Source organism: Eubalaena glacialis, chromosome 15 (genome assembly GCF_028564815.1).
Source record: "Eubalaena glacialis isolate mEubGla1 chromosome 15, mEubGla1.1.hap2.+ XY, whole genome shotgun sequence".
Classification (NCBI taxonomy): Eukaryota; Metazoa; Chordata; class Mammalia; order Artiodactyla; family Balaenidae; genus Eubalaena; species Eubalaena glacialis.
The window spans coordinates 81,683,449-81,711,405 of NC_083730.1; the positions used below are offsets into that span (position 1 = coordinate 81,683,449).

Here is a 27,957-nt window from a genome sequence, read left to right on the forward strand (position 1 = left end):
AACGCTCTGCTGGGGAGAATCAAAATAAGAGTTGGTGATAAGGGTGGGACTTCCCTGGCGGTCCAGTGGTTAGGACTCTGCGCTTTCACTGCCGTGGCCCAGGTTCAATCCCTGGTCAGGGAACTAAGATCCCGCAGGTGGCACGGCGGGGCCAAAAAGAAGAGTTGGTGGTAAGGGCGTACATCAGGTTGTTAGTGGGCTGCCAAAGCAACATGCACTGAGCCAACAAGTCCCACTGCTTTTCCTCCTGTAATCTTAAATTGATGTAAAAAATTTTTAGCTTTACTGAGATAGAATTCACATACCTACAATTCACCAATTTAAATTCTACAATCCAGTGTAAAGTACACAAGGTTGTGCAGTCACCACCAAGTCAGGTTTAGAACATTTTCATCACCCCAAATAGAAACCTTGTGCCCCTTAGCAGTCACTCTCCATGTCCCCCCAACTTCTCTAGCTCTAGGCAACCACTAATCACTTCCTGCCTCTATGGATCTGTCTGTTTTAGACATTTCATATAAATGGAATCATAGAACATGTGACTTTTTGTGACTGGCTTCTTCCACTTAGCATAATGTTTCCAAGGTAAACCTGTGTTGTAGCTTGAATCACCACTTAATTCCTTTTTATGGCCAAGTAATATTCCATTGTATGAGTATACCACATTTACTTATTCATTCATCAGTTAACATTTGGGTTGTTTCCATTTTTTGGTTATTATGAATAATGCTGCTGTTACCATTAAACTACAGATTTTTGTGTAGACTATGTTTTCAGTTCTCTTGGATATATACCTAGGAGTGGCATTGCTGGCTTATATAACCCTATGTTTAACTATTTGAGGAACTACTAGACTCTTTTCCGAAGCCACTGTACCATCTTACATTCCCACCAGCAGTGTATGGGGGTTCCAATTTCTCCACATCCTTACCTGTACTTGCTATGGTCTCTGATTATAGCTGTCCTAAAGGTATGATGTTGAACATCCTTTCATGTGCTTTTTGGCCTCTTTGGATAAATGTCTATTCAAATCCTTGGCCCATTTTTTAATTAGGTTGTCTTTTTATTTATTGAGTTGCAAGAGTTCTTTATATAGTCTGGATACCAACCTTTTATCAGACATGATTTGTAAATATTTCTCCCTGTTCTGTGGGTTGTCTTTTCACACTTTTTTTTTTTTAATTATTTATTCTTTATTTATTTTTGGCTGCGTTGGGTCTTCATTGCTGCGCGCGGGCGTTCTCTAGTTGTGGTGAGCGGGGGCTACTCTTCATTGCGGTGCGTGGGCCTCTCACTGCAGTGACCTCTCGTTGCGGAGCACGGGCTCCAGGTGCGTGGGCTTCAGTAGTTGCGGCATGCAGGCTCAGTATTTGTGGCACTCAGGCTCAGTAGTTGTGGCGCACGGGCTCAGCTGCCCCGCGGCATGTGGGATCTTCCCAGACCAGGGCTCAAACCCATGTCCCCTGCATTGGCAGGCGGATTCTTAACCACTGCGCCACCAGGGAAGCCCCCCACAATTTTGATAATGTCTTTTGAAGCACAGAAGTTTTTAATTTTCATGAAATTCCATTTATCCATTTTTTCTTTGTCGTTTGTGCTATTGGTATCATATTGAAGAAGCCATTTCCTAGCCCAAAGTCACAAAGATTTACTCCTATGTTTACTTAAAAGAATTTTTATGATTTTGGCTCCTACACTGAGGTCTATGATGCATTTGGAGTTAATTTTTGTATATGGTGTGAGGTGGGAGTCCAACCTCATTCTTTTTTGCATGTGGATTTCCATTGTCCTAGCATCATCTGTTGAAAAGACTATTCTTTCCCCATTGAATTGTCTTGGCACCACTGTTGAAAATCAGTTGACCATAAAATAGGTTATTCTAGGTACACTCATCTGATTAAAATTTAAAAGGATTTATTAAAGTAAGCTAAATGTTTCTATGTTTCCAGTGTGCCTTGTTATTTTGGTGTTACATACATCGTCATTTTTGTCCACAGGTGGTGTTCTGGGCTGGCTTGTAAGGGTTGCAGAATGTTCGGCCTAGCAGAGCTCTTTAAGACCATCTCATGCTGGCCCAGGAAACAGGTCCAGAAAGGTCGAGTGATCAGTCCAAGGGGCTTATTACTCTTTATGGGCAATAAACAAAGAACTCTAAACTTTAGAGATACAGCTTTACAATACATACAGCTCTAATCATAGCCTAGTTGGATTAAACTGGGCAGTTCTACCTGAAAATACATGTTTTTCTAGTTGCTATTAAAAATGAATCATTCACCAAAGGCCACTATTGGTGCTATATGTATGTTATAGCTACTGATTTTGGCATATAAGGTTGTATTTAAAAATCCTCTTTAATATAGGTTCGATGAGACAAAACAGAATCATGTTATTGATTTCTTTAAAAAAAAATAGTGAGTTTTCTTGATTAATTTGGTCATTTAAAAAAAAAGAGACTGTTTTAATGCCGTCTTGCTTGTTCCCTTTATTTTCTGGATAGAAATATAGCTGAAGGTCAGGTCCTTCTTAATGAAACTGCTGAGCCAGAGTCTGAACAGGCTTCATCTTTGCCATCAAATACGGTTTGCCTTATTATTTTATGGGACTATTTTATCCAAACCAATGGGAAGCAAGCTCTGAGTTGTGACCCCTAATTAGAGAGTGTCGGAGCTTTCTTCTCGCCTTGACAAATACAAAGTTGTGGTGGCTTCTGGTGCTGCTGGCTGTTAGGGAGCGGGAGTGGGGCGTAAATGTTACATTTGCTCCATCTGCAAGTGTTGTAATAAGTTATTCAAAGCTCTTAGCACAGGACCAGCCAGAGCGTGCCTCCCTCTCAGTTCCAGCACGTTTTCCTGCCCATCAGATGGATGCTCCTCTGTTGGAGTCTTTGGAAGGTTCTGGTGTCTTTTGTTTTAATTGGCGGGCTCGAGCTGACTCCTGTGGTGTGATTTTCATTAGAGAGGGGCTGGAGAGAGGGAGTGTTGGAACAGCCCTCCAAACCCAACCATGAATATTAAACATAATACAATTACAGCTTTCAGACCAATTATTTTTTTCTTTTCAACGGGCAAAGTTGATGAAACGCGCTGGATAGGGATTCACAGTGTCTACCATTGGCTTCTTTTTGTCCCTGGAATCAGTTGTCTTGGCATGTTTGTGCCCATTTGCTGTGCTACCTGTTTCCCCACGTCGGGAATTTGATTTGAGCGCTGAGGGTACGGGCTCTGCCAGGGAACGCCGCTGTGCACGCTGGGGCCGCGCCGTCAGGTGTGTGAAGCAGAGATGCATTTCGTAATGTGAACTCGAATGGTTCGCGTGGACTTCGCACCCCGTGCTGTGTGCTACCTCTTTCTGTCAGCCAGAAACCAGAGCAGTGCCTCTTTGAGGAGATGTCTTCTAAGTGCTTCTCCTTTTTCCCTGTGGGGAGAAGTTCGAGTCTGGTTTTGGCCCATTTTTGTTTTCCTTAGTGATAAAATACACTAATGCTGTATCTTTTGGTGTATTTGTGTATTTTGTTTGGCGCCATCCTTGCCGGTGTCTAAATACAATAGGAAAACAGATGGCAAACTTTGAACTTCTGGACCAAATTTGTGTTTGCCTTTGTCTCCTTAACAGCCAAACTGTAAATTATGGAGTATAAATATTCAACAGAGGAGCTCTTTATGAAAACCACTAGAGCAAAATAGACCCTTATTAACCAAATATGCACTGAAAAGTACTCAAGCTAAAAATTTCTCCCCCCCCCTTTCCTTTCCAAGTTCCCATTAGTAAGCAGTGCAGCTGTAGCCTCCAGGCAGAGTTCCTTTCACAGCAGCTTTACCTTTTCTCCCTTCTCTAACCCACAAATGCCTAAAGATTAGTGTCTGTAAATGCCGACTGAGGGAGCTCTTTGTCTTCTGTGTGTTTCCTGCTGCTCTGCATCTCTCTGGTCACAGACCCTCCCTGGGAAGAGGGGAGGCGGGGAGAGGGGGGTGTTGATTGGCCTGCTGTACTAACGGGGCTCTCAGTCATCCTCGCCGCCAGCAGGGAAGAAGCCATGGACCTCACCCCTGTGTCATAAGACTATAGATTTTTTTAAAACCCTGTTTTATTTGAAACAAAACATCCACATGGGAGTGTATACAAGGTACATTGTGTACAATTTTAAAGAACAACGGAACGCCTGAGCATTCCCGCCACCCACCCACTTAAGAAACAGTGTGACCAGTACTTGTGAAGGCCTCTGGGTGCCCCTCCCAGTCATGAACGAGTTCTTGTTCCTTAAACAACATGGCAGTGTCTAGAATAAAAAGTAAAAGCCGCATTTATTCCCCTCATTCTTCCATTGAGACTCTTCCCCAAGGTAACTGCTGTTACCAACTCCAGTATGTCCTTCCAGAATTTTATCTTTAAATTATTTTAACTTAAGCAGGTAACCTACACCTTCAAAATTGAATTCAAAAGCACAAAAAAGTATATACAGGGAGAAGTTGTCTCCTGGGAGCTTCTCTTTCCTCAGCGGAGGCTGTGCGACGGCGGTCTCCAGAGGGTGCCTGCACACACAGATGCGTGCCTCCCTCCCCCGCCCCCCAGCTGCCATCACGCAGCTGGGCCTGGTGCGCTGAGTGTGTGACTGTTGGGCGACGGCTGTCCTCAGTATGTGTAGCTCTGCCTCCTTCTCTGATGCCCGTGCAGGTCTCCACTGTACCGGATGTACCGTCACGGCTTTAGCTGGCATCCGCTGATGGAGCTAGGTTATGTGCCTTCCCCGTTGAGTCACTCGAATTCATGACAATGTAAAGACTGTTTCTCATTTTTCCTGTTGCTCTGATTATCAGAAGTCTTTTGGTCTCAGGTGGCTTTTGAGACCCCTTGTGTCTTTCGCGGTCTCCCACTTCATCATGGCACTCTGCAATACGTGTTTCTTTTCATTCATTCTGATGAGTGCTCGTGAGTGTGAGTATGCCTAGCTTTCATTTTGGAAAAACATCAGCCATTAACACTTTGAATATCGCTTCTTTGCCACACACTGGATTTTCTTCCTTCTGGGATTTCTTTTGGGCGTAAGCTGAACCATCATCCCCTTCCATCCTTCCTGTCTCTTAACGCTTCATTCACATGTTTCATCTGTTCCTCTCTTTGTGCTCCATTCTAGGTAACTTTTCAGATTTATTTTCTAATTTACAAATGCTTTGTCTAATCTGTTTCTAGCCTGTCTAATGAGTTTAATTGCAGGGATTATGTTTTCGTGTCTAGAAGTTCTATACTGCTTTTTTATAAAGCAAGGTCTCAATACTCCCCTTTGAGTGGACCCCAGTCTTACAGCCTTGCCCCCGTGGTACAGTAAGAGCCAGTCCCGTTGCTTCCTGAGATTGGCACCTGCCAATAGCCTCACCCCCACCGCACATGCATAGAGGCGACCAAAATTGCAACTCAAGCTCTCCAACCTGGTTTTCTGCATGGGCCCTAGGGAGGTCGCTTACTCTGTGAGCCCAGCAGTGCACTTAAAAGGATGTAGTTACGTCTTATCCAGCAGTATGAAGTGATTTTTCAGTGGGAGGGTCAACAAGGTGCCTGAAACAGAAGCCTCATCTTTGCTACTGAAAAAGTACTGTGGCTAATGGCCTTGTATGTATATATGTGGATGTACACGTTACATATTGCCTATATAAAATCCTAGAAGCAGAATTGCTAGGTCAAAGTGAAGTATATTTTTTATTTTGTTGGATATTGCCAACTCACTTTCTTTGGGCTTGTGCTCACATCAGCCGTACAGAAGTACCTCTGTAGCCAGGGCTCACCAGCGTGGAAGGGGTCTTGGAGTACTACCAGACTTTACCTTTGCTGGGTAGGCAGGCTGAGTGGTATTACTGCATTGTAGTTTTAGTGCATAATTCCTCTTACCAGTGAACTTGAACATCTTACACATGTTTAAAAGCCGTTAGTATTTCTTTTCCTGTGAACTATTTTTTCTTTTCTTAAACTTTATTAAAGTTTAATACTGGGTTATCAATCTTTACTATCAATTTGAAGGAATTTTTTTTTTATAAGAAATTAGTCGTCTGGTGCAAACATTTTTCCCAGTTTACCATTTGCCTAGACTTTTTTTTTTTTTTTTTTTTTTGGTAATGTTTAGAAAGGCCTTCCTTCCTATCCTGAATATTTGTAATTGTTTTAACTCTCTGAGCCCTCTGTAATTAATGTTGGTGTAATGTATATGGTAGAGCTCCAAGTTGAGAAAGTTGTTACAGGGTATTTTGCTTATAATTGCGAATTTAAGTGGGATCTTTTCTTCAATTACATTTTTAAAACTAGTGGTTGTACAAAGGATAGTTATTGATTTTGACATATTAGAATACATTTGATTCTGAATTATTACTGAATTACCTTGGATTGTCAACCCTAATGATAAATTTGTCCACTTCTCATTTTCTTCTTTTATCTAATAATTTTTTTAAAACAATGTGAAATAATATTGGTAAAAGTAGATTACTATTTTTTAAAGACTTTTCATTAGGAATAAGTGTTCTGTGTCATCAGATCTCTAGTGTCCAGGGACCCTCTCTGTGGGTTTCTTGTCGTCAGAGAGGCATGGGGGACCGCAGGAATGGACATCCTAGACAGAGTCCACTTGCTGGTTAACATGTTGCTGTGAGTTCTGTTAGTTGATATTTTATTCAGGTCTTAGCACTGGTGCAGATCTGTCGTCTCTGTCATGCTTGCAGTGTCAGGTTTTGGGTAATAACAGAATGCTGGCTCCATGCAGAGTCAGAGCTTTCCTCCCTTTGCTGTGCTGTGGAACAGTAGATGTAGCCCGGGGTTTGGGAATGCGGGGGGCGGGGTCTGTTCTTTCCAGGTTGGACCCATTTTGCTGTTCTTGTTTTGCAGGGACAGCTTGCTCCTCGACAACTTTCCCAGCTTGCTCTGTGTTCCGTGATCTATTTGGATTTTCTATCTCCTGGGGGTTAGTTTTGATAATTCTTATTTTCCTACAACGTCATTTATTCATCTAGGTCTTCAAATAAGGAGATTCAAAAAATGAACTCAAGAAATAGAAAACCTGAATAGATTATAATGATGAAAGAAACTGAATTACTAAAAAGGGGGGAAAAACCGACCTACAGACATTAGGTCCATGTGTGGTTTTTTAATTGAAATATAGTTGATTTACAGTTTTATATTAGTTTCCGGTATCATGTGGGGTTTTTTGTTTCTTTCCTGGCAAGTTTTATCAAACATTTAGTAAACTGTATCCTTCTCATCATTTTGAAGTACTCTCAGGCTAATGCTTTTTGCTCTGAAATCTACCTTTTCAGGTATTAAAATTGTCACCTCTTCCTTGTCACATGCAAATGTACCTTTCGTGTGTAGCATATATTGAGGGGTTTTTTTTAATCTTTTTTTTTTTTTAAGTACTATTTGGTTCTTCTTCAAACCTGCTTTTTAATATTTAATTTATTTGGTTGTGCTGCGTCTTAGTTGTGGCAGGCAGGCTCCTTAGTTGTGGCATGCATATGGGGTCTAGTTCCCTGACCAGGGATTGAACCCGGGCCCCCTGCATTGGGAGCATGAGTTTTAACCACTGTGCCACCAGGGAAGTCCCTGTTTTGCTTTGTGACTTGAGGCTCTTCCTCATAAGAGGTGGGTTTGTCCTGTGTGCGTCTGTCCACCCAGCTGACACATCAGGTCTTTCTAAGCTGTCTGCTAACACTCAGTGTTTGTTTCATACATCACTCCGTGGTCCTTCTGATATTTTGCTACATCACTTTCTTTCAGAGAGTATCCATGGGTAGCTCACTTTGAGTCCTTTTCTGTTTAAAAAAAGTCTTTGTTATGCCCTCAAACTTGGTAGGTAAGCTAGGTATATAATTTCCCCTCAGAACTCTGAAGATACCTTGTGTCTGTGCATGCTCATGTACCTGTAAGAGTTTAGGATCTAGAACATCTTTTGAGATGATCCCTTCTCCCCACATTATTTGTGTCAGACGTGTTTGTCCAGCTCCCCTGCTAGCTAGCTGGTGGCATCTCTTCAGGGCAGCGATTGTCTTTTCCTTTGTGACTTGCAGCATAGGGGCTGTTAAATTCACCTGTACTGAAATGTTGCCACATTCAGTTTTAGCTCTTGTGGCTTATTTCAGGAACTGTGTTGGTACTTCTAGTGGATAAGAGATTTCTGGCTCATCTAATTTATCCTTATGTGGAAATTCAGCATATACTTGTATAGAAAGTAGTTTTTAAAGATGTTCTTAAATTCAGATTATTACAAGGTAAGTAATTATCTCAAGACTTTAGATAAGTGACTGCCGAGTGTCCACATACTCTTATCACGATTCTGTTATGCTTAGTCAACTGTAGACGCATCGCCTTTCCAAATTTCAACAAGATGGTGATGAACTTAAAAGTTGAGTTAAATTACCCGAAAAGTGTTATTTTTCCAACCAGGTAAGGGTTCAGGTTGCAGACAAATGTAGCTGTTTTTACAACTTGCTCTTAACAGACTTTTATATGAACAGCAAAACTGCCATGCTGGGCAGTATACTTACCCTCTGGACAGCCTTCTCAGGCCGACGTCCCCATGGAGGCACCGTGGCAGTCAGGTCAGCCTCCCTCGCAATGGGCTTGTGCCCAGGGCAGGCGTCTCCCCTGTGGAGCACATAAAAGTGAGCAGCAGGGCAGCTGGTGTATTTATTTGTTCTGAGTCCTCCTTATTCTGTGCTTTGAGTGGTTGGGGGGTACTCTAAACTAGTTCATTTCTAGTGCCTCTTGGCCTCCTCCGAGAGTACACTAAGGAGGCGGTGAAAGTTTAGTATTTACTGAAGGGGTTTCGTACTCTGTTTTCACAGGGTTGCTGTACACAGACCATCACTGAGGAGGAATTCGTCATCTCAGGCTCTAATGCTAATCTCTGCGCTCGTCTCTGGCCCTGCAGGGTGAGGATCCACGACCTCCGCACTGACACGATCGCCCTGTCCATCTCTGCCCACCAGCTCGGAGTCTCTTCAGTCCAGATGGACGACTGGAAGATTGTCAGCGGGGGCGAGGAGGGCCTGGTCTCCGTGTGGGATTATCGGATGAACCAGAAGCTGTGGGAGGTGCACTCCAGGTAAGGTGGGTCCTCAGGTGCTTCTAGTAACCACAGTCGCAGCAGTGATGGCATCAGTCAGCCACTGAGCCAGGTACCGTGCGAAGTGCTGTCCACAGGTTACCACGTGGTCCTCACTGGAACCCTGCCAGTCAGCTGCAGTGAAATGGGCTCAGAAATGGCGCTGGTCACTGTCACACTGTTCAGACTGCCACAGCTGCCCGCTCGGGTAGAGACCACAGTGGGGCAGGCCATACAGCGGGCGGGGGCACTGCAGGCAGCCCATCTGCCCCCAGGTGGGGCGGACCCGGGCCCCCCTCCTCTCCTCCACTCCAGGAAGTCTTGATCTTCCTTACTGTTTACAAGGGCGCTTCAGACTGAAAGTATTCAGGCTTCAACTAAGGAGGAATTTGTAACTTTAACCTTTAGCTCTAAAATTCAAGAGAGAGCTATTCTCCCAAGCACAGCAGAGGTAAACGGATGTAGGTAAATGGATACTAAGGGGGCCCAGCCGGTTAAACGTTGCGCAGTGGCGTCGGACCTTTAAAGCAGAGGCGGCCTTGCCTGGCGCAGGGGTCGGCGGGAGCGGACCACGAGGCTCTCCCCCGTTGCCCACATCCATCCAGCCCCCGTGCCTGTGCGAGACGGGCACCGAGCTCCCCCGGCTGTCCCTCAGCACCTCTGGGACGAGACGTGTCCCCACTAACCGCAGAGCGTGATAAAATGAAGACTGCTCACAAGTCTAGCTTAAGTACGAGGTCAAAAGAGGAACTGGTTTCTTCCTTGGAGAGCAGCGGTAGCTGGTGCTTGGGCCTGCATCTTTCTCAGACCATGGTGCCCTCCACACTGCTTGGTTGGCTCTGTCCAGCCCTGCCTGCTGTGGTGATGCACTGAGTTGCCGCCAGGTGGTGCCAAAAGGCAACTAAAACTCTCAGACCTTGGAAGCCCAGAACTATCTGCATTTAAGGACACCCTTTTGGCTCAACCTGGCCTCTAGGACAGCCTCCTCGGCAGTCCAGGCCCCCAGGGACTGCCACCAGCAGCTCCGTTTAGTTCACTAGGCCTGCACTCCAGCAGATCTCATTTTTCTCTCCCTGAAAAGCTGCACTCCCTCAGATGGGTCATTCAGGTGAAGCCAGGCTAAGCGAGGTCGTGCCCAGAACTGTCGTCCTGTCCCAGCCTTCCTAACTCATTTGTAAGTGCACATCCAGTTCTCACCAGTGCTTAGTGGCTTGTCCCAGAGAAGGTCACCAAAGCATTGTTTACCAAAGCAAGGCTGATGCCTCGTCCGTCTCCTGCCCGGGATTCTCGTCCTCGCGGCAGTGCTTGCTGCTCTTGATCCTGATTCCCTCTCACGCTCTGGTCCCCCTGTTGCGCAGTCTCCTGCCCCACTGCCCGCTTCAGCCTCTTCGGCCGCACTCCCCAGGTCTTCCCGCCCCTCCTCGGCCAGCTCTCCCTTGAGCTCCCCTTTCTGCCTCTGGTACCAGCTGTCAGCCAGCTGCAAGCCTGGGACTGAGTTCCGACCTCTCCCTTCTCTGTCCTCCTCGCGGCTTTGTTTTCCATCCCTCCTGCCTCACTGCGCCCTGAGCGAAGTCCTCCAGCCACGCTTTCTCCAGTTGGTGCCGCAAACCCTGGACTCTGGCACCCCTCTTGAGAGAATCCTCTGCTGTGGCCAAGACGCCTGTCCCTGCCTCTGGCACAGCCGTGACTCAGCCTGAAGGGACTCCCCCTCATCCCCTCCCACCCTCTGCCCTTCTGAAGGGGCCTGGCTGACCCTTTCAGTCTGTACTGCAGTCTCCTATTCCTCCTCCCAAGTGCTGAATTCTGTGTCTCATCTTGTGGCTTATAAGAGCTCTTATGCTCTAGAAACACTGGTTATTGTTTGTGGGAATGGATCTCACCTTCTTAACAGTTGGGAATCCCTCTGCGGGCAGGCATCTGCTTGCATTAGACATCTTTTTTATCCTGTGTCTCCTGGCTCAGTGCTCCACTGGAAAAAAGTTTTTAGAATGAACAAAAGCCTTTGCTACATGGGTTTCAAGCCATTTTGTTCCAAAACTTTCTGAATGTGCTTTCACAACCCAGAGTACACGTATCATTTGTAGCCCTCTGACTTCAGGACTGGTGGGCCTTTGTAGGGCACCACTCAACACACCCTGCTGCTGGGGAAGCTGGCTCAGAGAGCTGGAGTGACTCGCCCAGGGCCAAGCCAGCCAGGGGGGCAGAAATGGGGCTGTTCTCCACCGCGTGTGTCTGAGTTGGCTCAGGTTGTTTGTCCTCTGTGTCCCAGCGCACCAAGGTGTTAGGACATCAGGCAGCGAGCACAGGGACGTTGAGACGCGTTTACAGAGCAGGCTTGGCGTGTGGCCTTGCTCGAGCTAGCTTTGGGAACTGAGGCCAGACACTGCCCCTCTGAGGGCCCGGTTTCCTCCTCTGTAAAGGAAAAGCCTGGCTTAGATGGTTCTAGAGTCCCTTGCAGCTCCAGACTTCCGAGACCACACCAGCAAAGGTGGGACGTGCTGAGTTCCAGTGGACTTAACCTTGACGAGCGTTCTCTCCCATCTGTTCCAGGCACCCCGTGCGGCACATCTCCTTCAACTGCCACAGCCTCATCACGGCCCACGTGCCCTACGAGAGGGTGGTGCGCAACGCCGACCTGGACAACTTCGTCACCCACCGGAGGTCAGTGCTTGGGCTGGGTTGGTCTGGGTGTGTAGGAGTTCGGAAGAGACACTCTTAGCTTGATTTTATTGATAGAGCATCCCAGGCCACATTGGTCCCTACAGGATGGTACCCTCAGGCATAGCCGTTCTTTTCATAGAAGTCAGGAACATACATGTAGATGCGGCAGGGTGGTATTAGCCAACAACATGTGCTGAGTGCCTGTTTTAGGCGCTTCAGCAGGACGCTGCAGGGGGGTGGGATGGGAGCGGTAGGGACACGGAGCGGGAAGGCGGCCATACGTGCCAAGAGCCCAAGACAAAAGGCTTAGGGACCTGTGGTGTTGAATTCCAGTGACAGTGGCAAAGCCCAGTCCTCACGCTCAGCCTGCTGGGTGACGGCTGCCAGAGGAGAGAGGCCTATGCCGGAGGCTCAGGACCCTTTTCTGATTACTGTTGGCCTGGCTTCCAAGCAGCCTCTTGTGAGGCCTTCCCTGAGGCGGACCCTTCCTGCCTCCCTGTTCAGCCAGGTGCCGCCCAGCACTCAGTTCCCTCCATCAAACTTGTCTGCTCACCTGTTAGTCTCTAGTCCCGGGATGTTGAGCGTCCAACACACTGTGGGGCCGAAGCAGACATGTGTCACGATGAATCGCTCTCCTGTCTCCAGCACGTGCCTGCTGCAAAGACAGAAATCAGTGGGGGGGGGGGGGGGCTGGGTACCAGGACTGACCCCGCCGCTATCTCTGTGCTTTCTCTAGACACCGGGGGCTGATCCAGGCCTACGAGTTTGCAGTGGACCGGCTGGCCTTTCAGAGCACTGTGCCCATCTGCCGTTCGTCCTGTGACACCATACCGGGTTACAACTATGACCTGGCACTTGCTTTTCCCTGTGACAACGTTTAGGGAATTGTCTCATTTGGGAGCTGGGAGAAACATGGGAAGAACCAATTCTGTGTATTTTAGAACTACAGAGGAGCACCTCACTAGGCTTTAAGTGTTGGGGGAAGAAAGCAACTGCAGGGTGCGCTTACGTGACCCCACATATTCCTCTACTGCCTTTGCTTTTCTCCTTTGCCAATTCATTTTTCTCCAGCTGCATTTAGCAGGGCTCGTTTCATCTTACTCTGTTCTCACTCTCTCTCATGGCTTTGAGTACCACACACTACTGATGGCTCAGATTTATACCTCCTTCCCCCATGCAGCCCTGCATCTGCTCCCCACCTGTCTCAGGAGTGTCCCCCTGGCCCAAGCTGGGACCTCCCCACATCATTCTGTATGCTGCACACAACCCCTGCTCCAGCTCTCAGATAAGGCCCTTCTGCACCCCTGCTCCAGCCTGCTCATCCTCTTTCCAGTCTCCAGACCCTTTCTTCTTCGGGGGCCTTTGGACTTGCTAGTCCCTGAGCCCTTGGATCTGAGACCAAGAATTCAACTCTGGGTCGTCTTCTCTCACACCACCACCCAACCTGGGAGAGCAGCCCTTTTTCCTGGTAGATTTTTAACATGGTTATAATTATATATTTATACAACTACTTCATTAATAACTGTTTTGCTTACTATTGTGTCTGCGATGCACGATACCAAGTAGACACTTTCTACGTACCGTAAACACCCATCCTCTACGTGGCGTGGAAGGTGATGGATTCTGGAGCAGAGAGTGAGAAGGAAGGGGAGACAGCAGAGGGACCATCACGTTCAACCACCTAGCTAACACGGGGCAGCACGAGAGACCCCTTCAGTGTGATAAGTAGCTTCCATTTCCAGGGATTAAGAGGGAAAACCCTGGCATTACTTGTGATTTAGACTGTTGTCAGCAGCAGCAGCCATCTAATAATGTACCTTACAAATAGCAAAGCAAAAACCTGATAGAACTACTCAGAGAAACAAAATCCACGCCCATGGTGCGTGAGTCAGAGGATTTACTTAATGTAATTTATAAGCGTGACACAGTGGGTGTAGATAGGATTCTGTCCCTTTTCAAATACCCACAAAACATGCATAAAAAATGACCATATATGAAAGCCACAAGGAAAATCTCAGATTACACAAAGAGCAATACCAGGTCCGATCCAGTGCCCCAGTCCCAATGCGGTACGATTAGAAATCAACAAAAAGCTAAACAAAAACATACACCTGGAAGCCCCAGGCACTCCTGAATTAACTCGGTTTTAAACAGGGAAAGAAAAATGGAAAATAGAAACTCTCTAGACCAGGGTGATAGTGGAAGCACTGAACACCGGGACCCAGGGGACGAGGCCCGAATGGGCGGGGAGACCTCATGACTTTATAGAAAATAAGACAGAAAATCAATGTGCTAAGCTGTCACCCCAGAAAGCTTAAAAAAGGTCACAGTGATCCCAAACAAAGTAGAAAGAAGGAGTTAAATCCTTCTTTAAAGGAGTTAAAGAAGGATAAAAATACACATGAATGAACTAGAAAACCAACAAATAGTGAAGTTGATCATAAAGCCGAAAGCAGGTTTTTGGAAAGACGAAATATACAACTCTTGATAAAGGAAAAAAAGGCCCAAGGGACCATCAAACCGAGTATTTTCAGCATGGGGATAACTTCTCACTGATCCAAGAGCAACGTGAAGCTTCCCTGCTGTTCACAAGCGTGCACGGTGGGGAAGTGCACCGCTACGCGGAGTCCTAGAACTTTTTGAGTCGTGAGGGTTTTGGAAGGTTTTTCAAATTAACATCCTCAGTCATAAAAAAAGCCACATCCAACTAGACAGAGCCACATAGAGAGCCGCGACTGGGCACCATCCCCTCAGTCCCGAGAGCACTGCTTTCCTTCAGGCTGCCTTCCCGGGAAGGCAGCTGTGTCAGGAGGATTTTCTGCTTCCTTTCAGAAAACCCAATTACTTCATAAATGAAGCCAATCTGCAGTTGGCGAATGAAGTATGTACTTTATTTACGCTCGCTGCCTTGTGGTGCTCTGACCCCCTAGTGACCTCGCTTTATACGGTTTTTCACCTCTCACAGTCTTAATGCAACTGGACCACTGCGGAAAGTTTATTTTCCCTTTTAAGAAGCAGCCCCTTCCAGTCTCATTTCACAGTTCATTTTGCAGATACATTCTCCCTCCTAGCGTTGCAGGAATTATGGGTAATGGAAGAGTTCAAAAGAAATTAGACCCAGAAAATTTTACTGAAAGTAAAAACAGTTTTAAACTACTTTCATTCACTGCCAACTGCTGGTCCAGTGTAAGTGTTACAAGCATAGGGTTTTTCCTCCCAGCCTGTTGATAACATCTCCCATTCATGAAAACCACCTGGGTTTTGTGAAGGAGTTTATTGGACCCAAATAATCTCCGAGCACACCAAGTTCAGTCAGTGTTTTTTGCTGTAAACCTTACATTCTGGAAGAAATAGCCTGATGGGGAAAGGATCAAAGTTCCTTTATGAACCAACATTTACCAGTGGCTTAAAAAAATCTTGGCCCATGTCCACCCCCCGTCTGCTCATCCCATCTTACCTTTGTCCCCGTTCGCTATTTTGTGGGAGCTTCTTTGCAAGTTCTGAGTTCTTAGTTGACTTATCGTCTCCTTTTCTTCTGTATCTCTTCTGCTTTTCAAGCTCGGGTCCCACGTCTCCCCTAAAGACAGAAGAGACTCTGATATGCCGCTGGGGGAGCCAGAGGGCCAAACACCAGAAATCTCTGTCCTATCTTAAAACATTGTATGACTTTGCTTTCTGCTTTATAACATGTCCACGTTGGTTCTAGTATTAAATTTTTTAAATGTATTTATTGCTGAAATTACTTGTCACCCTGGCAAGGTGCGTGGTGACAGTCCCCTGGCATACCACTTCACCAGCTTTCCCCCACCCTGGAAATCTCACCTGACATGTTGAATAGTTTTTCCCAGAACCACTATTACAGGGGTTCCTAGCCCAGGATCCAAGAAACCCACACAACCGTAAGTGAAAATGTGCATAAGGGCATTTTCTGGGAGGAAGTATGGCTCTTTCATCAGATTCTCCAAGGGAACTATAGCCCTGAGAGTTTCATCTGCATCCGCTAGGCTGTGCTGTGCAGTCTCAGCCCTGTGCTGCCTTGGTGCTGCCACTGCCGCTGCCCAGGCAATAATCCATTTGCAGAGACACCCTATGGCCAGCATCACCTCCCCTACCGAGGCTGACCAGATTCAGCTGATTTGAGGAAAAACAATGTCCCCAAGAGTGGAGTTTTGGTCCTTTCTGTGCAGGAGAGCTGACCACACCAGGATGAAGTCCTCCGTACCCCTCCCCAGAACCAGAGGCCCCACGTTTGAGGGGATAGCGCGTCCCACTCTGCATTCAGATGACAAACACCGGTCACCGCAAACCAACTTTGCTCATCCTCGGAGAAAAACGTCTTCCTGGTAGGGGCACAGCTTTCTCGTTAAGGCCGTCCACGGCCTCTCAGGACGGGCAGGTCTACGACAGTGGCTGAGGTGGGGGCCGGCTGGCTCTCCCGACTCGGACCTTTGTTCTGGGCAGCAGCTGTGGCAGCCGGGAGCGTGTGGTGCTGGCCGCCCGTCCGCGGCGCCCTGAGCCTCGCAGACCTGCCCACCTCACCAGCGGCCAGGCCAGATGGCTGCCTGGCTGCTGCAGTGGGCCATGCAGCGATTTGGACGGAGGCTGCCTGGGATGGGCGATGGCACAGCCCCTCTCGCTGGGCTCCGGCCCGTGCCATGCGGGTGCCAGCCTGCTCTCTGCCTCTGATGGTGGGCAGGGGCTTCCAGGCAGAAGCTCTGTGCCGGGGACCTTTTCGTCCCCTAGGGAGGGAGGGCAGGCTCCCCCGCCCCACCACTGTATCTTCTCTCCCCTCGCCCGGTGCTAGCACTAACGCTGCCGCCTCGTTTCTCTAAGATGGAGGCGGCCATAAACTGCTTCTCGGCACATCCTCCAGCCTTACTGCTGCCCCTTGGACCACTCCTGGGGTAAAGACCAGAAACCTAGCCCCTTGCTGACTTGGTCAACATGCAGATTAGAAGGAAGAGCAGTCACCGTGTGCCCGTCAGAGTCCTCAGTCCTCCTGGGGCCAAGTTCATCCACCACCAAATCCCTGCTGGCACTTGTTCACTGATTCCAGAAGAGCCTGGAGACAAAGGCAACACTGACACCCTGGGAAGTCGTGGCGAAAACCCCGGCTCCTCCCACTCAACTCTCCAAGGCCTTCCCAAGGTCACTGTGTGGGAGGACAGCTTGCAAAGCAGGTGTTTGCAGAACCCTTGCCAAGGCAACTTGTATCTTTAACTCTCCATCAGCCTGCGTAAGTCACCGTGCCGTCTGCAGTTCAGCTCCGGCCTGGTGAACCACAGGCAGTGGACACAGGTTCAGCTGTTCAGCGACAAGGATCCGATCCATACATAACGCACATCGAGAACTTGCCAGTGCCCGGGATCAGAAAAAAATGTAATGGTTTTGTTAAAGTCTAGCAATAATTCGCTCCCTCAGAGGGTGGCTTGGCCAAAATTGGGAGCTGTTGTCATCTTACTGCATTCCCTTATCCATAATTCATGTTTAATGTGGCTGCAGAAGTTTTCCCCGAGCTTCTCATATTAGATTTCCATTACACAGCCCTTTTGTAAACCTACCAAATTGGCGTGTTTGTGTCAAATTGCCGTATTCTTTTAACGGCCAAATGCCGAGTTCTGGTAACTTTTCCCGTCGGTACTATGCTTTCAACCCAATTCCTGGGAAATGGGTGGAGAACATGGAGAGAGGTGACCTCACCCTCATCCCGCAGGCTGCAGACACTGTCCCTGCTCCGTCTCCTCCACCCACAGCCTGAGGCCCTCGAAGCACTGACTTCAAATATTTGACTTAGCACTGATTAGTCACAGGGGTATAATTCCTGATAAAAGGAAAGCTGTAAAACAAGTGCATTTGGTAATTTCTCAACTTGCCTATTTTAGAACAAACATCACCTGCTTCAGGCTGCTTCAGATGGGGGAAGGGTGCTACACTCCCTCAGGGTCTCTGCAGCCAGAAAGCCCCTCCTGGGCACGCCCACCAGTCCAGCCCGTAAGGGGCCGTTTCCGAGCCTCCAGCCTCTAGCCTCTGCAGACCGCATTGCCCAGACAGCCGTCCTGAGATGCGTACCCAGAGCAGTGACCCTCGTTCTTTCTAATCAAAGGCCAGCAGACTGGGGGGAATAACCACCCTTCCTAGGAGCAGGTCCGCACCAACTAATAGATGACCCCGATCACTCCCGGAACGACCTAATGAGTGAAAGCACATCACTCACACAGTGCCCTGGGAGCCAGCAGGGGAGCCCCAGGCGGACTCTGGCCGGCCCTCTGGTGGAAATGAGCCCCAGCCCTGCCGATCAGACGACATCCTCAGTGACGGTGAACGAACAGCTTGGTTTTGAGCAGTATGGACTGGGCTCAGGGTGAATAAATCTCATTTTAATTAGCGGTTTAGGTAAGCTGAGGCTTCAAAGACACGAGGCCGGCCCTCGGTGGTCTGAACAAGGGCAAACGCTTGCCTGTGCCCACAGTCTCCCAAACGCAGGCTCTGCAGGGGGGCTGATGGAAGATCTATTATTTATAAAAACACTTTACATTAATGAACTGCCTTTGTTGAGAAGAGCAAAATGGAAGCAAATTGGGAGAATCCCAGAAAATCCAGCCTACAGTGGCCACACCAGCAGTCCTCCTGCTCTGTAACTCCACGGGTCCCTGGCAGTAGTGCGGGGCAGGGAAGGGCACGGGGAGGGCAGGGGGACGCACGCTTCTGCCAGGCTGCAGGGGTCTCCCTGGAGACCCGTCCTGGACGATAGCTAACTAGCACCTAAATAGGACCAGATCTCCCCACACCAGGCCTTTCTAGATTCCTTCTGTGGGCTGCCAGGCACCCAGGGGTGTGAGCAACTGATCCCAGCAGTGAGATCACATCCCACTTTCCCACCCCATTGCCGGCACCTGGAGGGTAAGAAGCACAGCCTTGGCCCTGACCTACTGCTTTGAAAATGTCAAAATATTTGTGGAATTACGCACAAGTCTAAATAAGAAGCAGATTCTACTGTGTAGCACAGGGAACTACATCCAATCTCCTGGGATAAACCATAATGGAAAATATAAAAAAAAAGGAATATATATATATATATATATATATATGTATAACTGAGTCACTTTGCTGTACAGCAGAAGTTAGCACAACATTGTAAATCAACTATACTTTGATTTAAAAAATAAAGTTAAAACAAGCAGCCGAGCTCTGGAAGTGACTTCAGACCTCTCTCTACTTACCAAAGATGTGGCCGCACTGCCCCTGGCCGCCTGCCTGTCAGGCGCATCGTGGAGGCTGGCGTTCCTCAGGCACGGCTGGGGTCGGAGGCCCAGCCCGGTCCACCGCACGCTCACTGGGGCGGGATGCCCGCGCCAGCTCTCACTGTCTAAATGATGAGGGTTTCCCAGCTCCACTGCCGCCCTCGGGACACCTGCTGGCTTTTAAATACTGACGTTAATCTCATCCTAAGCAACGTGTGCACAACACAGCTTTGGGAGGCAGATGTCAGAGGAAGGACCATCATGACTGCCTCAGGGAAGGGAAGACCAGGTGCTGGGCGTCGGATGAAGACTCCAGGGGGCGCCTGTTACATTCTGAACCCCAACATGTGGGTATAAGATAGATAAAGCACGCTTAATATCAAAACTGAATTACAAATTCAAGAATGCAAATAATAGCAATAGCCAATTATCAGGGGAACTTTCCTGGAAGGCTAGGAAGGTGCCTCCCAGCGAGTGTGGATGAAGCAGCTACCAGGAGGAGGCCTGGAATGTCAACAGTGACCAGTGACCACGGTGATGGCAGCTCTCCCGAGCGAGTCAGCAGATCACCAGGGCACCACCGGCTGCCAGCCCTCTGCTGACTCATGGGCCACTGCCACCAACCGAGATGAATGACCTTTGTTTCTTCCTCCCCTCAGACCCCACTGCCGGAAGGTGACAGCCGGAGTTGTGGGAGATGCCACCTGGAGCAGTCACCTCCCCTGCTGCTGCTGCGCTGGGGACAGCGGAGTGCAGACTACGCAGCCGGCCCCCATCCTGAGGAAGGGCCGCAGGGCACACCCAGCCCGTTCCCGCCGGGCCCTGGCCGCCGGCGGCCCCAGCACCGCGGGGCGAGCTCGGGCGCTCACTGCGGCTGGCCCAGGCTCAGCTCCTCTCGTCTCCTCCTTGGGTCTAAATATCCGGTCACGGCACCAAGGAAGCCCCACCACCCAAGTCCCGGTCCCCATGGAGTGAGGGGCTGCTTCTCCTTACTTCCCTGCCAGGGCCTGAGAAGGCGGGTGAGTTCCCAGCACTCAGCAGGGAAAAGAGCAAATACTTAGCCCAAAATAAACCAGAAAGGAAGGAGACAATAAATCCCCTTGCAGACCAGCCTCTGAAGACTTGCTGCTGCGGCTTGCTCCTCGCTCCCCAGTCAGCCAGCCTCGGGCCACCAAGTGGCCAGGCCACGTGCATGGACGTGGGGAACAGACAGGAGCCACGTTCATTAACAAACCCTTTTTCTTTTTTATTGGAGATAAAAACAGCAAAACCCCGTGTACCATACCCTGCGGGAAAAAGAGGTGAGCGAGGGATGTTGACTGTTTACAAGAGCTGCAGCAAAAGGGCCCCCGGGGGCCTCGCTGCCCGGGCTCTCCGTGGGGGAGGGGCGGTCAGTGGCACAGGGCGATGGTTTCCACGTTAAGGAAGCGGACGTGCATCTTTGTCTCGATGTCTATCCCCTGCCAGATCTGGAACAGACGGAGCAGTGTGAGCGGGCATCCCCACCGGAGTCCTCGGCCACCTTCCCACCCGCCCTCCTCCGCCACCCACTGAGGAGCTCCCGCAGGTGGAATCCAGTGCGAAGCGTGGAAGAGAAACTTCCATCTGCCTTTTTGCTGGTTAATTGGGCTCTGACATTTGGATTCTTTCTGGATTGTCACAGCAAGTTATTATTAAGTACTGAATCCAAGCTCTTAGCTGAAGTCACTTGAATCCCACCCACCACTTCAGGCTCTGTGATTTTCATGCAAATTCCTTAACCCCACACTAAACCTCCTTTTCACCAGAAAAATGTCGAGACCACCACCTGTGCTGCCCGTTCACGGAATGTTCTGGGGGCTCCAGGGGAATCATGCATGGAAGCGGTTTATAAACTGTTGAGGGCTGTGCAATTATAAGGTTTCATTAAGCCATCATCATTAATTAAAAGGTCACAACAGTTAGGTCTTTACAACCTCCCAGGGATAGGAGGTCACCATGTTCCAGACAGACAAGCTCATGCCCAGGAAAGGTAACTTCTGCCAAAGACCACATCCATCACCACATACCTGCTACTGGCACTGCCGTCACGGTCCATCCTGGCTAGGGCCCTAGCGGACACTCAGGCCACCAGACCCTGTATCTGCCACACTAGGAAGCCCCAGCGCGGGCAGGACTGTGCGCTCGCCAGCTCCTTGGCCACTCGGGGCCCAAGAGGACCACGGATGGAGAGGTGCCGGGCAGGATGCAAACAGGAACGGAGGGACATGGTGGGCAGTAACTTGTCACTGTCTCCCTGCTTATGTAAGAACTTCAAACTGTCAAGCTGTCACCCTCAACATCTCCAGGGACAGCCTTGAGGCTGGGGAAAGCAGAGCCCTGTGGGCACCCAAGTGGCAAGGAAGCCTCAGCGCATTTCCTGCCACTGTCACATGCCTATGGTCCCCCAAGTGCTTTCCTTGTTAGGTGAACAAGACGTTCCCAGGAGAAGATACCTGGATGCCAGGGTGGTTTCTGCCAAAGGCCGGGTGATGCCAAGTGGCAAGAGGCTAGTGGTGGGGCTCAGAGAATGGGATGGGCCGGCTGGTCAGGAAAAACTCCCACGGTGCAGAGGCAACGGGCTTGGGAACACTAGAGGCAGGGCAGCGGTGGGGGCGGCCTTCTGGGGAAGAAGCTTGGTTTCTGAGGCCAAAATTGGATTTCATCCTATCTTCTGGCTTAAAGCAGCCGTCCCTCCTCCCTAAGCTTCCCTGGCCTCCCTGATCTTCTAACTCCTTATTCTGCTTCTTGCTTGGGTGTCATCACTTTTCTGGAGCGCAGACCTCAGAACAAGCCAAGGTGACCTGTGGCACAAACGCCAACTCAGCCTCTCCCAGTCTGCCTGCCCTGCCCAGCCCTGGGGGCGGCGGAGGGGGGCGCCTGTCCTCCTCCGGCCCAGCAGGCCCTTCGGTCTCTCCCTCAGACCCAGGTCTGTGCCGCCCGCCCCCTTCCTCTTGCCATGACTGGCCAGGTTGGCGGCGCAGACTTTGGGGGAGCGCCCGGCCGAGCTGCCCCTCAGCTCACCAGAGTCCCCGGCCCCAACCCAGGCACAGGCCTGTTTCCCTCGGGCCGCCCGGAGAGTTGGCGGCCGGCCCGGGAGCCACGCTGGGTATCGTTCCCCTGACTTCCCATCTTCCTCGCCTCCTGGAAGGGGCTCGGGGACACCGCTGTTGGGATGCTCAGGGCCAAAGCATGGGCAGAGCACGGGGGGCTCGACTCCTTGCCAGGGGGATCTGCCTGTCAGAGCAGCGAAGGGCCCCAGTTCCCAGCCTGCGAGCAGGCTTGTAGCAGTGAAGGCTGGGCGAGGCCTGAACGTCCACTAACAGGGGTGGAAGGCGGGCAGCCAGACAAACAGCACGGACTGCGAGGCCCAGGGCAGAACCACACGCGGTCAGCACCAGTGTGTGCTTCTGTGAAGAGCAGGTCTCGTACAGGCACAGAACATTCCAGAACCCTGGTTCCAACTGTCAACAGGGTGCTTCTGAGAAGGGGGACCAGGGACTCGCGGGGGGAGAAAAATGGAGTTTTCCTCACAGGCCCTTTTGCACTTGCTTAGTTGTTCTGACTGCGTATACCTATCATCACCCTTCCAATAAAAATAAGTAAAACCAGTTTAAACTACTTTAAAGGCCACACCCAGGCTTGACCCCTTTCCACAGAGACGCCCATCTCCTCCTGACCAGCAGGGTCCCCCTCAAGCCCCCAGCACAGCCCCCGTGCCCACCCCCACCCCCAGGTACCCACCTTCAGGAAGTCATCGAAAGTGATGCCCTCGTACACCTGATCAGGCTCCTGGGGACAGAGCACAGGGTGCAGTGAGGGGCTTCTGCCTGGAGACTCTCCATCCTCCCCCCACCCTGCAACACAGAAGGCTGGGGCCATTTAGGGAGAGTCATGAGAATGGAGAGAACATTCTGGATTGTTCGCCTCCAGCTCAAGGCTGTTGGCCGTGAACTCCAGCGTCCCCTTCACTGGCTCGATGGTGGGACGGAAGGTGGTGCAGGCTCACCAGGGCCCCACCCACGCCCCCCAGGGAGGACAGAGCAGACGAGGGTGGAAAAGGAAGAGGTGGGCACAGAGGCAGGGCTCGCTCCACCCGGCACAGCCGCCTCCCGCCACTTCCCGACAGTATGCCCACCAGCAGACACCTCCTGCCATTTCTTAGTCCTGCCTCCTCAAACCAGCCTTGGTAAGACCAGTTCTGGGCCGACCTGCACTCCAGACACTGGGGAAAGGGCCAAGTGAGTCACCCTGATAACATCTGGCCCAGGGGCCTCCCACCTGCCAAGTCACTGGCAGTGCCAGTCTCTGCACACACACGAGATGATAAATGGGGCTCCTGCCCCTGATGCTGCTAAGACCAAGTCCCCACGGCGCCCTTTGTGACAGTGAAAGCTGGGCTGACACCCCACTGCCCGTCAATACAAGACCAGCCAAATAAATCGTGGTTGCCCTGGCTATTGGTTACCACGAAAAAGGGGTCGATCTAGACCTGCTGATATGGAAAAGGCTCCAAGATACATACACGGTGGAAAAACAACAAACAAGGAGCAGAAAGATGCCTGCAGATTCTGTCCCCCATCACTAAGCAGACGGCTGCCACCTGCCCCGTGGACCTGTGGGGTCAGCATGGGGGAGAGGGAGCCGTGGCAGTTCAGCGCCATTTTGTGTGAATCGGAACCGAAAGACACACGTGTACACGTCGGTCTGTGTCAGGAAAAACACCATCAAGGGCAGTTCCCTTTAGGGAAAAGGACCAGGGTCGATGGGAGGAGGGCCAGGAAAGACGCACTTCTCTTTCCGCACCGCTCGGAAACTTGTTCCTACGTGTATTTAAGAAAACATCGGCAGGCGCTCTCTGAGTGTCTGCCGTGTGTACTTTACAAACGTTATTACCATGAACTGATGCAGACCTCACAACAGCTCCCAGAGGTGGGTTCTGTTCTTAATTTAATTTTGGATATACTTTTTTTTTTTTTTAGATTTTTTTTTTTTTTGAATGTGGACCATTTTTAAAGTCTTTATTGAATTTGTTACAATATTCCTTCTGTTTTATGTTTTAGTTTTTTGGCCGAGAGGCATGTGGGATCTTACCTCCCCGACCAGGGATCGAACCCGCACCCCCTGCATTGGAAGGCAAAGTCTTAACCACTGGACCGCCAGGGAAGTCCCCTGGATATACTTTTTAATTTTATGAAAAACACCAATTTTTTAGAAGGCCTGGGCCAGCCCTGTCCCTAGGGCTGTCCGCTCTTCCTGCCCAGGGGCACAGACAGAAGTGGCCGCCCACTCCCTGCCAGAGACCCCAGATTCCTAGGGCGGCGAGGGGAGCTAATTATAGATAAGGCCCCACCGGCCCAAGACCTGGGCTGGAGGGCGGGCACCGGGTGGAGGGGCTGCAGGGTCAGGGCAGCGCCCTAGGCTGAGACCCCAGCACAGCTGCCCCAGCCTCCAGCCACAAAAAGGCTTTCCAGGGAAACACCCCGGAAAGAGCTCACTGCCGCAGTCGACAGCCGGCTTCAGAGGTCTGTTACAGTGGGGCGATGCGTCATTTGTCTTTGGCGAGAGGTGCGGGCAGAAATGTTAAGTGTCCTCGGAGGCCACAGGGTATGAACTGACTCGGCCACCCCTCACCCTGCGCCTCTGTGTTTATCTGGTAGACGATCACACGAGAAAATATTCTAAGAGCACAGAGAGGATCCGTAAGTAAAGAAAGATGCACAACGGTGAGCGGGACACATACCCGGGAAGCCGGCACGGACTCCCGGAATGCCCCGGCTTCTAAGGTTGTGCAGCTTTTATGCAGATCAGCAGCTGCCAGCTGCCAACAATTTTACTACAGCAAATTAAGAAAACTGTCGCCAATTGAAAGTGGAGTGGGATGGGGAGCAATTTAACGAAGGAGAGTGTCATTAAATCAAATGGGAATTTGGCTCGGGCAACCCGGCAGCGGAATCCCCGCGCTCCCCACCGAGGTCACCGGCCCTTTTCCGCAGCAGTTCATTGGCTGAGTGGGGTGGCTTCGCCAAAGCCAGAAGCCTCCCCCTGGGCCCCCGAAGCAGACAAATGAAATACAGGCCAAGAAAGTGACCTCAGCCCCCCGCCCCTGGGGGCAGGCCCGGGCCCGCCATCTCCTGATGACAGGCCTGGGCACAAACAGCAGGTTCCAGCAGGAAAACACCCCTCCATCTGGGCTGGGGTCACCACAAAGCCATGATGGTGTCTGGGGCTGCAGCCACTATAAATACACAGGAGCCAGAGGGGACGTCCCCAGGGGGACCGCCCGAAACCCTCAGGGAACAAAGTCCACGGAGATGGTCACGTGCCTGCCCACACGGCTCCCGGGGGCTCCGAGCCCCTGCGTCAGGGGTTGTCTGGACTGGACCCGGCCCTGCAAGAGCGAGTCCACCGAGCGCAGCAAAAAGGTCGCTGCCCCCAAAGTCCAGAAAATTCTTTATGTCCCCACCAGTGAAGCAAGGTTACAAATCTATGAAGTGATGCACGTGAAGAAGCCAGCACGGTGCCTGCACACGCTGTGTGGTCACCCTACAGGTGACCCTGGGGGCACCTGGCTGCCTGGAGCCTCCAGGGGGCACCTGCCAGAGTCCGTGCCTCGCCACCCTGACGACAGCACCATCCGAGCACAGAAAAGCCGGTAGTGACCGCTCATACGACGTGCCAGTCACCACTGCCCTGACCATTTGCTCCTGTGCCCCTCTGCACCAACGGTTCTGCACTGGGGGTGACTTCGCCCCCCCCGCCCCAGGGACAGTGGGCCATGTCTGGAGACATGTTGGTTGTCACGACTTGGAGGGTGTGACTGGCATCTAGTGGGTGGAAGCCAGGGAGGCTGCCCAACCCCCTGCAATCCCAGGACAACCCCACGTGTCAATAAGGCCGGGCGGAGAAACCCTGCTCTAACTCACTGACGTCACCCCAGGCCCGACAGCACGGTTCCAAGAAATGACCCAGCCACTTCTACACCAGTGGGACCCTGACAAGCCTCAGCTGTGTCCAGCTGTGGTCCAGCTCCTGCTCACGTGGTCCCACCCGCCTTCCTCCCCATCACAGCTCGAGCCCGGCCCTCCGCAGCAGCCTTGCAAGTGCCTCTGGTCGAATCCTCTCGTCTCTGTCAGCAGGGGGCCTCCCATCCTGTCAGCACACAAGCCCTGATGGCCCAGCCCCTCTCCTCTGTCTCATCTACACGTCACCCCCCGCTGCTCCCAGCTCCTCGCTGGACCCCAGATCGTGGGCCCTCAAGAGAGCTCCCTGCTGACCCCTGCCCTCCAGGGCACAAATCCCCTCATTAATAATTAAATGAGAGCAAGCCCGGGCTGTATGCCGACCGGGCCTGGCACTGTGCCAGGCGCTGCCCGTGGGCCCGAGGAAGCTACATAGTGGGGTCTACAGCCCCCAAAGCCCAGACTCCCCTGCTTGGCCCGACCCCCCCAGGGGTTGGGACATCGGGCCGGTCTTCTGGGGGGACAGGAAAGCAGTGAGAGGCCTCTGAGCAGTGGTCGGCGCCAGGCCCGGTTAGAGTGGCGAGCAGGACACGCACAGTCTCTGCCCGCTGGGGCCTTCCAGAAACACAGACTAGTACCGGGGCACGGCACGGCGGGGTCAGCAGGGGCAGGGGCAGGGGGAGGGGGGATCTGGGGGCCCGGCCCCGGCAGCTCTCACCATCCGCCCCACGCAGACGCTGGCCGCCTCCATCATGGCCCCGTCGGCGATGGAGCGCGCAGACTCCTTCTCGATGTGGGGGTTTCCGGAGAGCAGCTCCTCTACCACCTGCCGGTGGAGCAGAGACGCCGTGACCTCGGGCCTCCATCCCGGCCGCAGGGCAGGGGAGGCGCTGGGGCCCCGCCGGCGCGGGAGCATACTTTACATTTCGATACTCTTCCAGGGTGATGCGGCCGTCGCTGTCCGAGTCATACATGTGGAACAGAACTGGGGGCGGCGGGGGGAGAGAGCGGCTGAGTCAGCCAAGGCGGAGGGGAGCCCGGGTCCCCCTGCCCCCCAACCTTCCCCTACCTCAAACTGAGCAAAAGACCCCAGTAACGGAAACCTAACTGCCAAAGCCATAGGGGGCAAGGGCAAAGGCCATGGGGCCAGACCGATCACTTCCTGGTGGGTGACCTTGGGCGAGTGACCTAACTTTTCTGAGCCTCAGCTTCCCCATCTGTAAAATGGGAGTAACCACACATCTGCCTCATGGTGCTGCCAGGTGAGCTAAGGCTGGTGGACCAGGGCCAGCGACCGCCTGGCACACTGTGAGTGCAGATGATGTGATAGTCTCATTAACAGGAAGCCAGATCAGTGTTATTTCAAAGTGTCATTCCTGACAGACCCAAGAGGGTGGCTGTCATCCCAGGCCTGTGGCAGATCATGGACCCGGCTGCCTACATCCTGCCCCTGGCTGATCTGAGCCGGCCCCTGATGGTACGAGGGGCATTCACACCTGCTCTGGTTATTTCACTCTCAGTGACATCACGTGGTCCCTTTACTGACATCACTCAGCATCCCGCAGCCCAACAGAGCCAGGAGCTGAAGGGGAGGTGACCTCTCCGCCCCCTGGCTCAGCCTCAGGGAGCCTCAGGTTCACAAAGTCCTCGGCCCTGGCACTTATCCAGCCTGGCGCTGTGCAAACATCTCTTCCCCTCATCCTCACATGACCCCGTGAGGCCAGGGCTGCCCTGAGCCCATTTCACAGACGGGGCTGCCAAGCTCACAGAAGCTAAGGCATTTGCCCGCAGCCACCCCATTAAGGGAGGGGCAGCCGGGGGGTTGAACCAGAGTCTGTCCCATCCCACAGCCCTCACACCCCTTGACCTGGCCCTTGGAACACTGTGGAAGCCGGGCGGACACCAGGCATCACCGCCCTGCCCCCAACAGCCCTCAGTACACGTCCCGTCCCGAGCTAAGTATAGCCCAAGCCCCGTGTTTACATGTCCCTGCAGA

At 51.4% G+C, this 27,957-nt stretch overlaps 2 protein-coding genes and 1 long non-coding RNA gene across 5 annotated transcripts in view; 1 reads left to right on the forward strand and 2 right to left on the reverse strand.

Moving 5' to 3' along the window:
* The window catches only part of FBXW8 (F-box and WD repeat domain containing 8), a 115,860-nt gene extending 100,394 nt beyond the window's left edge, over nt 1-15,466 (forward strand). For both annotated transcript variants that reach the window (XM_061169834.1, XM_061169835.1), the window contains 3 exons: nt 8,906-9,079; nt 11,630-11,740; nt 12,477-15,466. In XM_061169834.1, coding sequence (XP_061025817.1) covers nt 8,906-9,079; nt 11,630-11,740; nt 12,477-12,621 — 430 coding nt within the window. In that variant the 3' untranslated portion in view covers nt 12,622-15,466. The remainder of the gene's footprint in view (nt 1-8,905; nt 9,080-11,629; nt 11,741-12,476) is intronic.
* On the reverse strand, nt 3,372-11,045 carry LOC133075540 (uncharacterized). The gene is made up of 3 exons (XR_009697367.1): nt 10,960-11,045; nt 8,520-8,619; nt 3,372-3,414 (listed from the first exon to the last, which is right to left on the reverse strand). It is a non-coding gene; the product is annotated as an uncharacterized LOC133075540 (long non-coding RNA).
* A 3,615-nt stretch (nt 15,467-19,081) lies between the features above and the next one.
* The window catches only part of TESC (tescalcin), a 63,861-nt gene continuing 54,985 nt past the window's right edge, over nt 19,082-27,957 (reverse strand). Inside the window, exons 5-9 of one of the 2 annotated variants that reach the window (XR_009697376.1) lie at nt 26,885-26,946; nt 26,680-26,787; nt 22,744-22,791; nt 20,267-20,450; nt 19,082-19,154 (exon numbers count right to left, since the gene is read on the reverse strand). Coding sequence is in view for 1 of the 2 variants with exons in the window: in XM_061169941.1 (XP_061025924.1) it covers nt 20,373-20,450; nt 22,744-22,791; nt 26,680-26,787; nt 26,885-26,946 (296 nt within the window). In the remaining variant the exon portion in view is untranslated. Of the gene's footprint in view, nt 19,155-20,227; nt 20,451-22,743; nt 22,792-26,679; nt 26,788-26,884; nt 26,947-27,957 lie in introns of those variants that run through there. The other variant, XM_061169941.1, reaches the window with a different exon arrangement.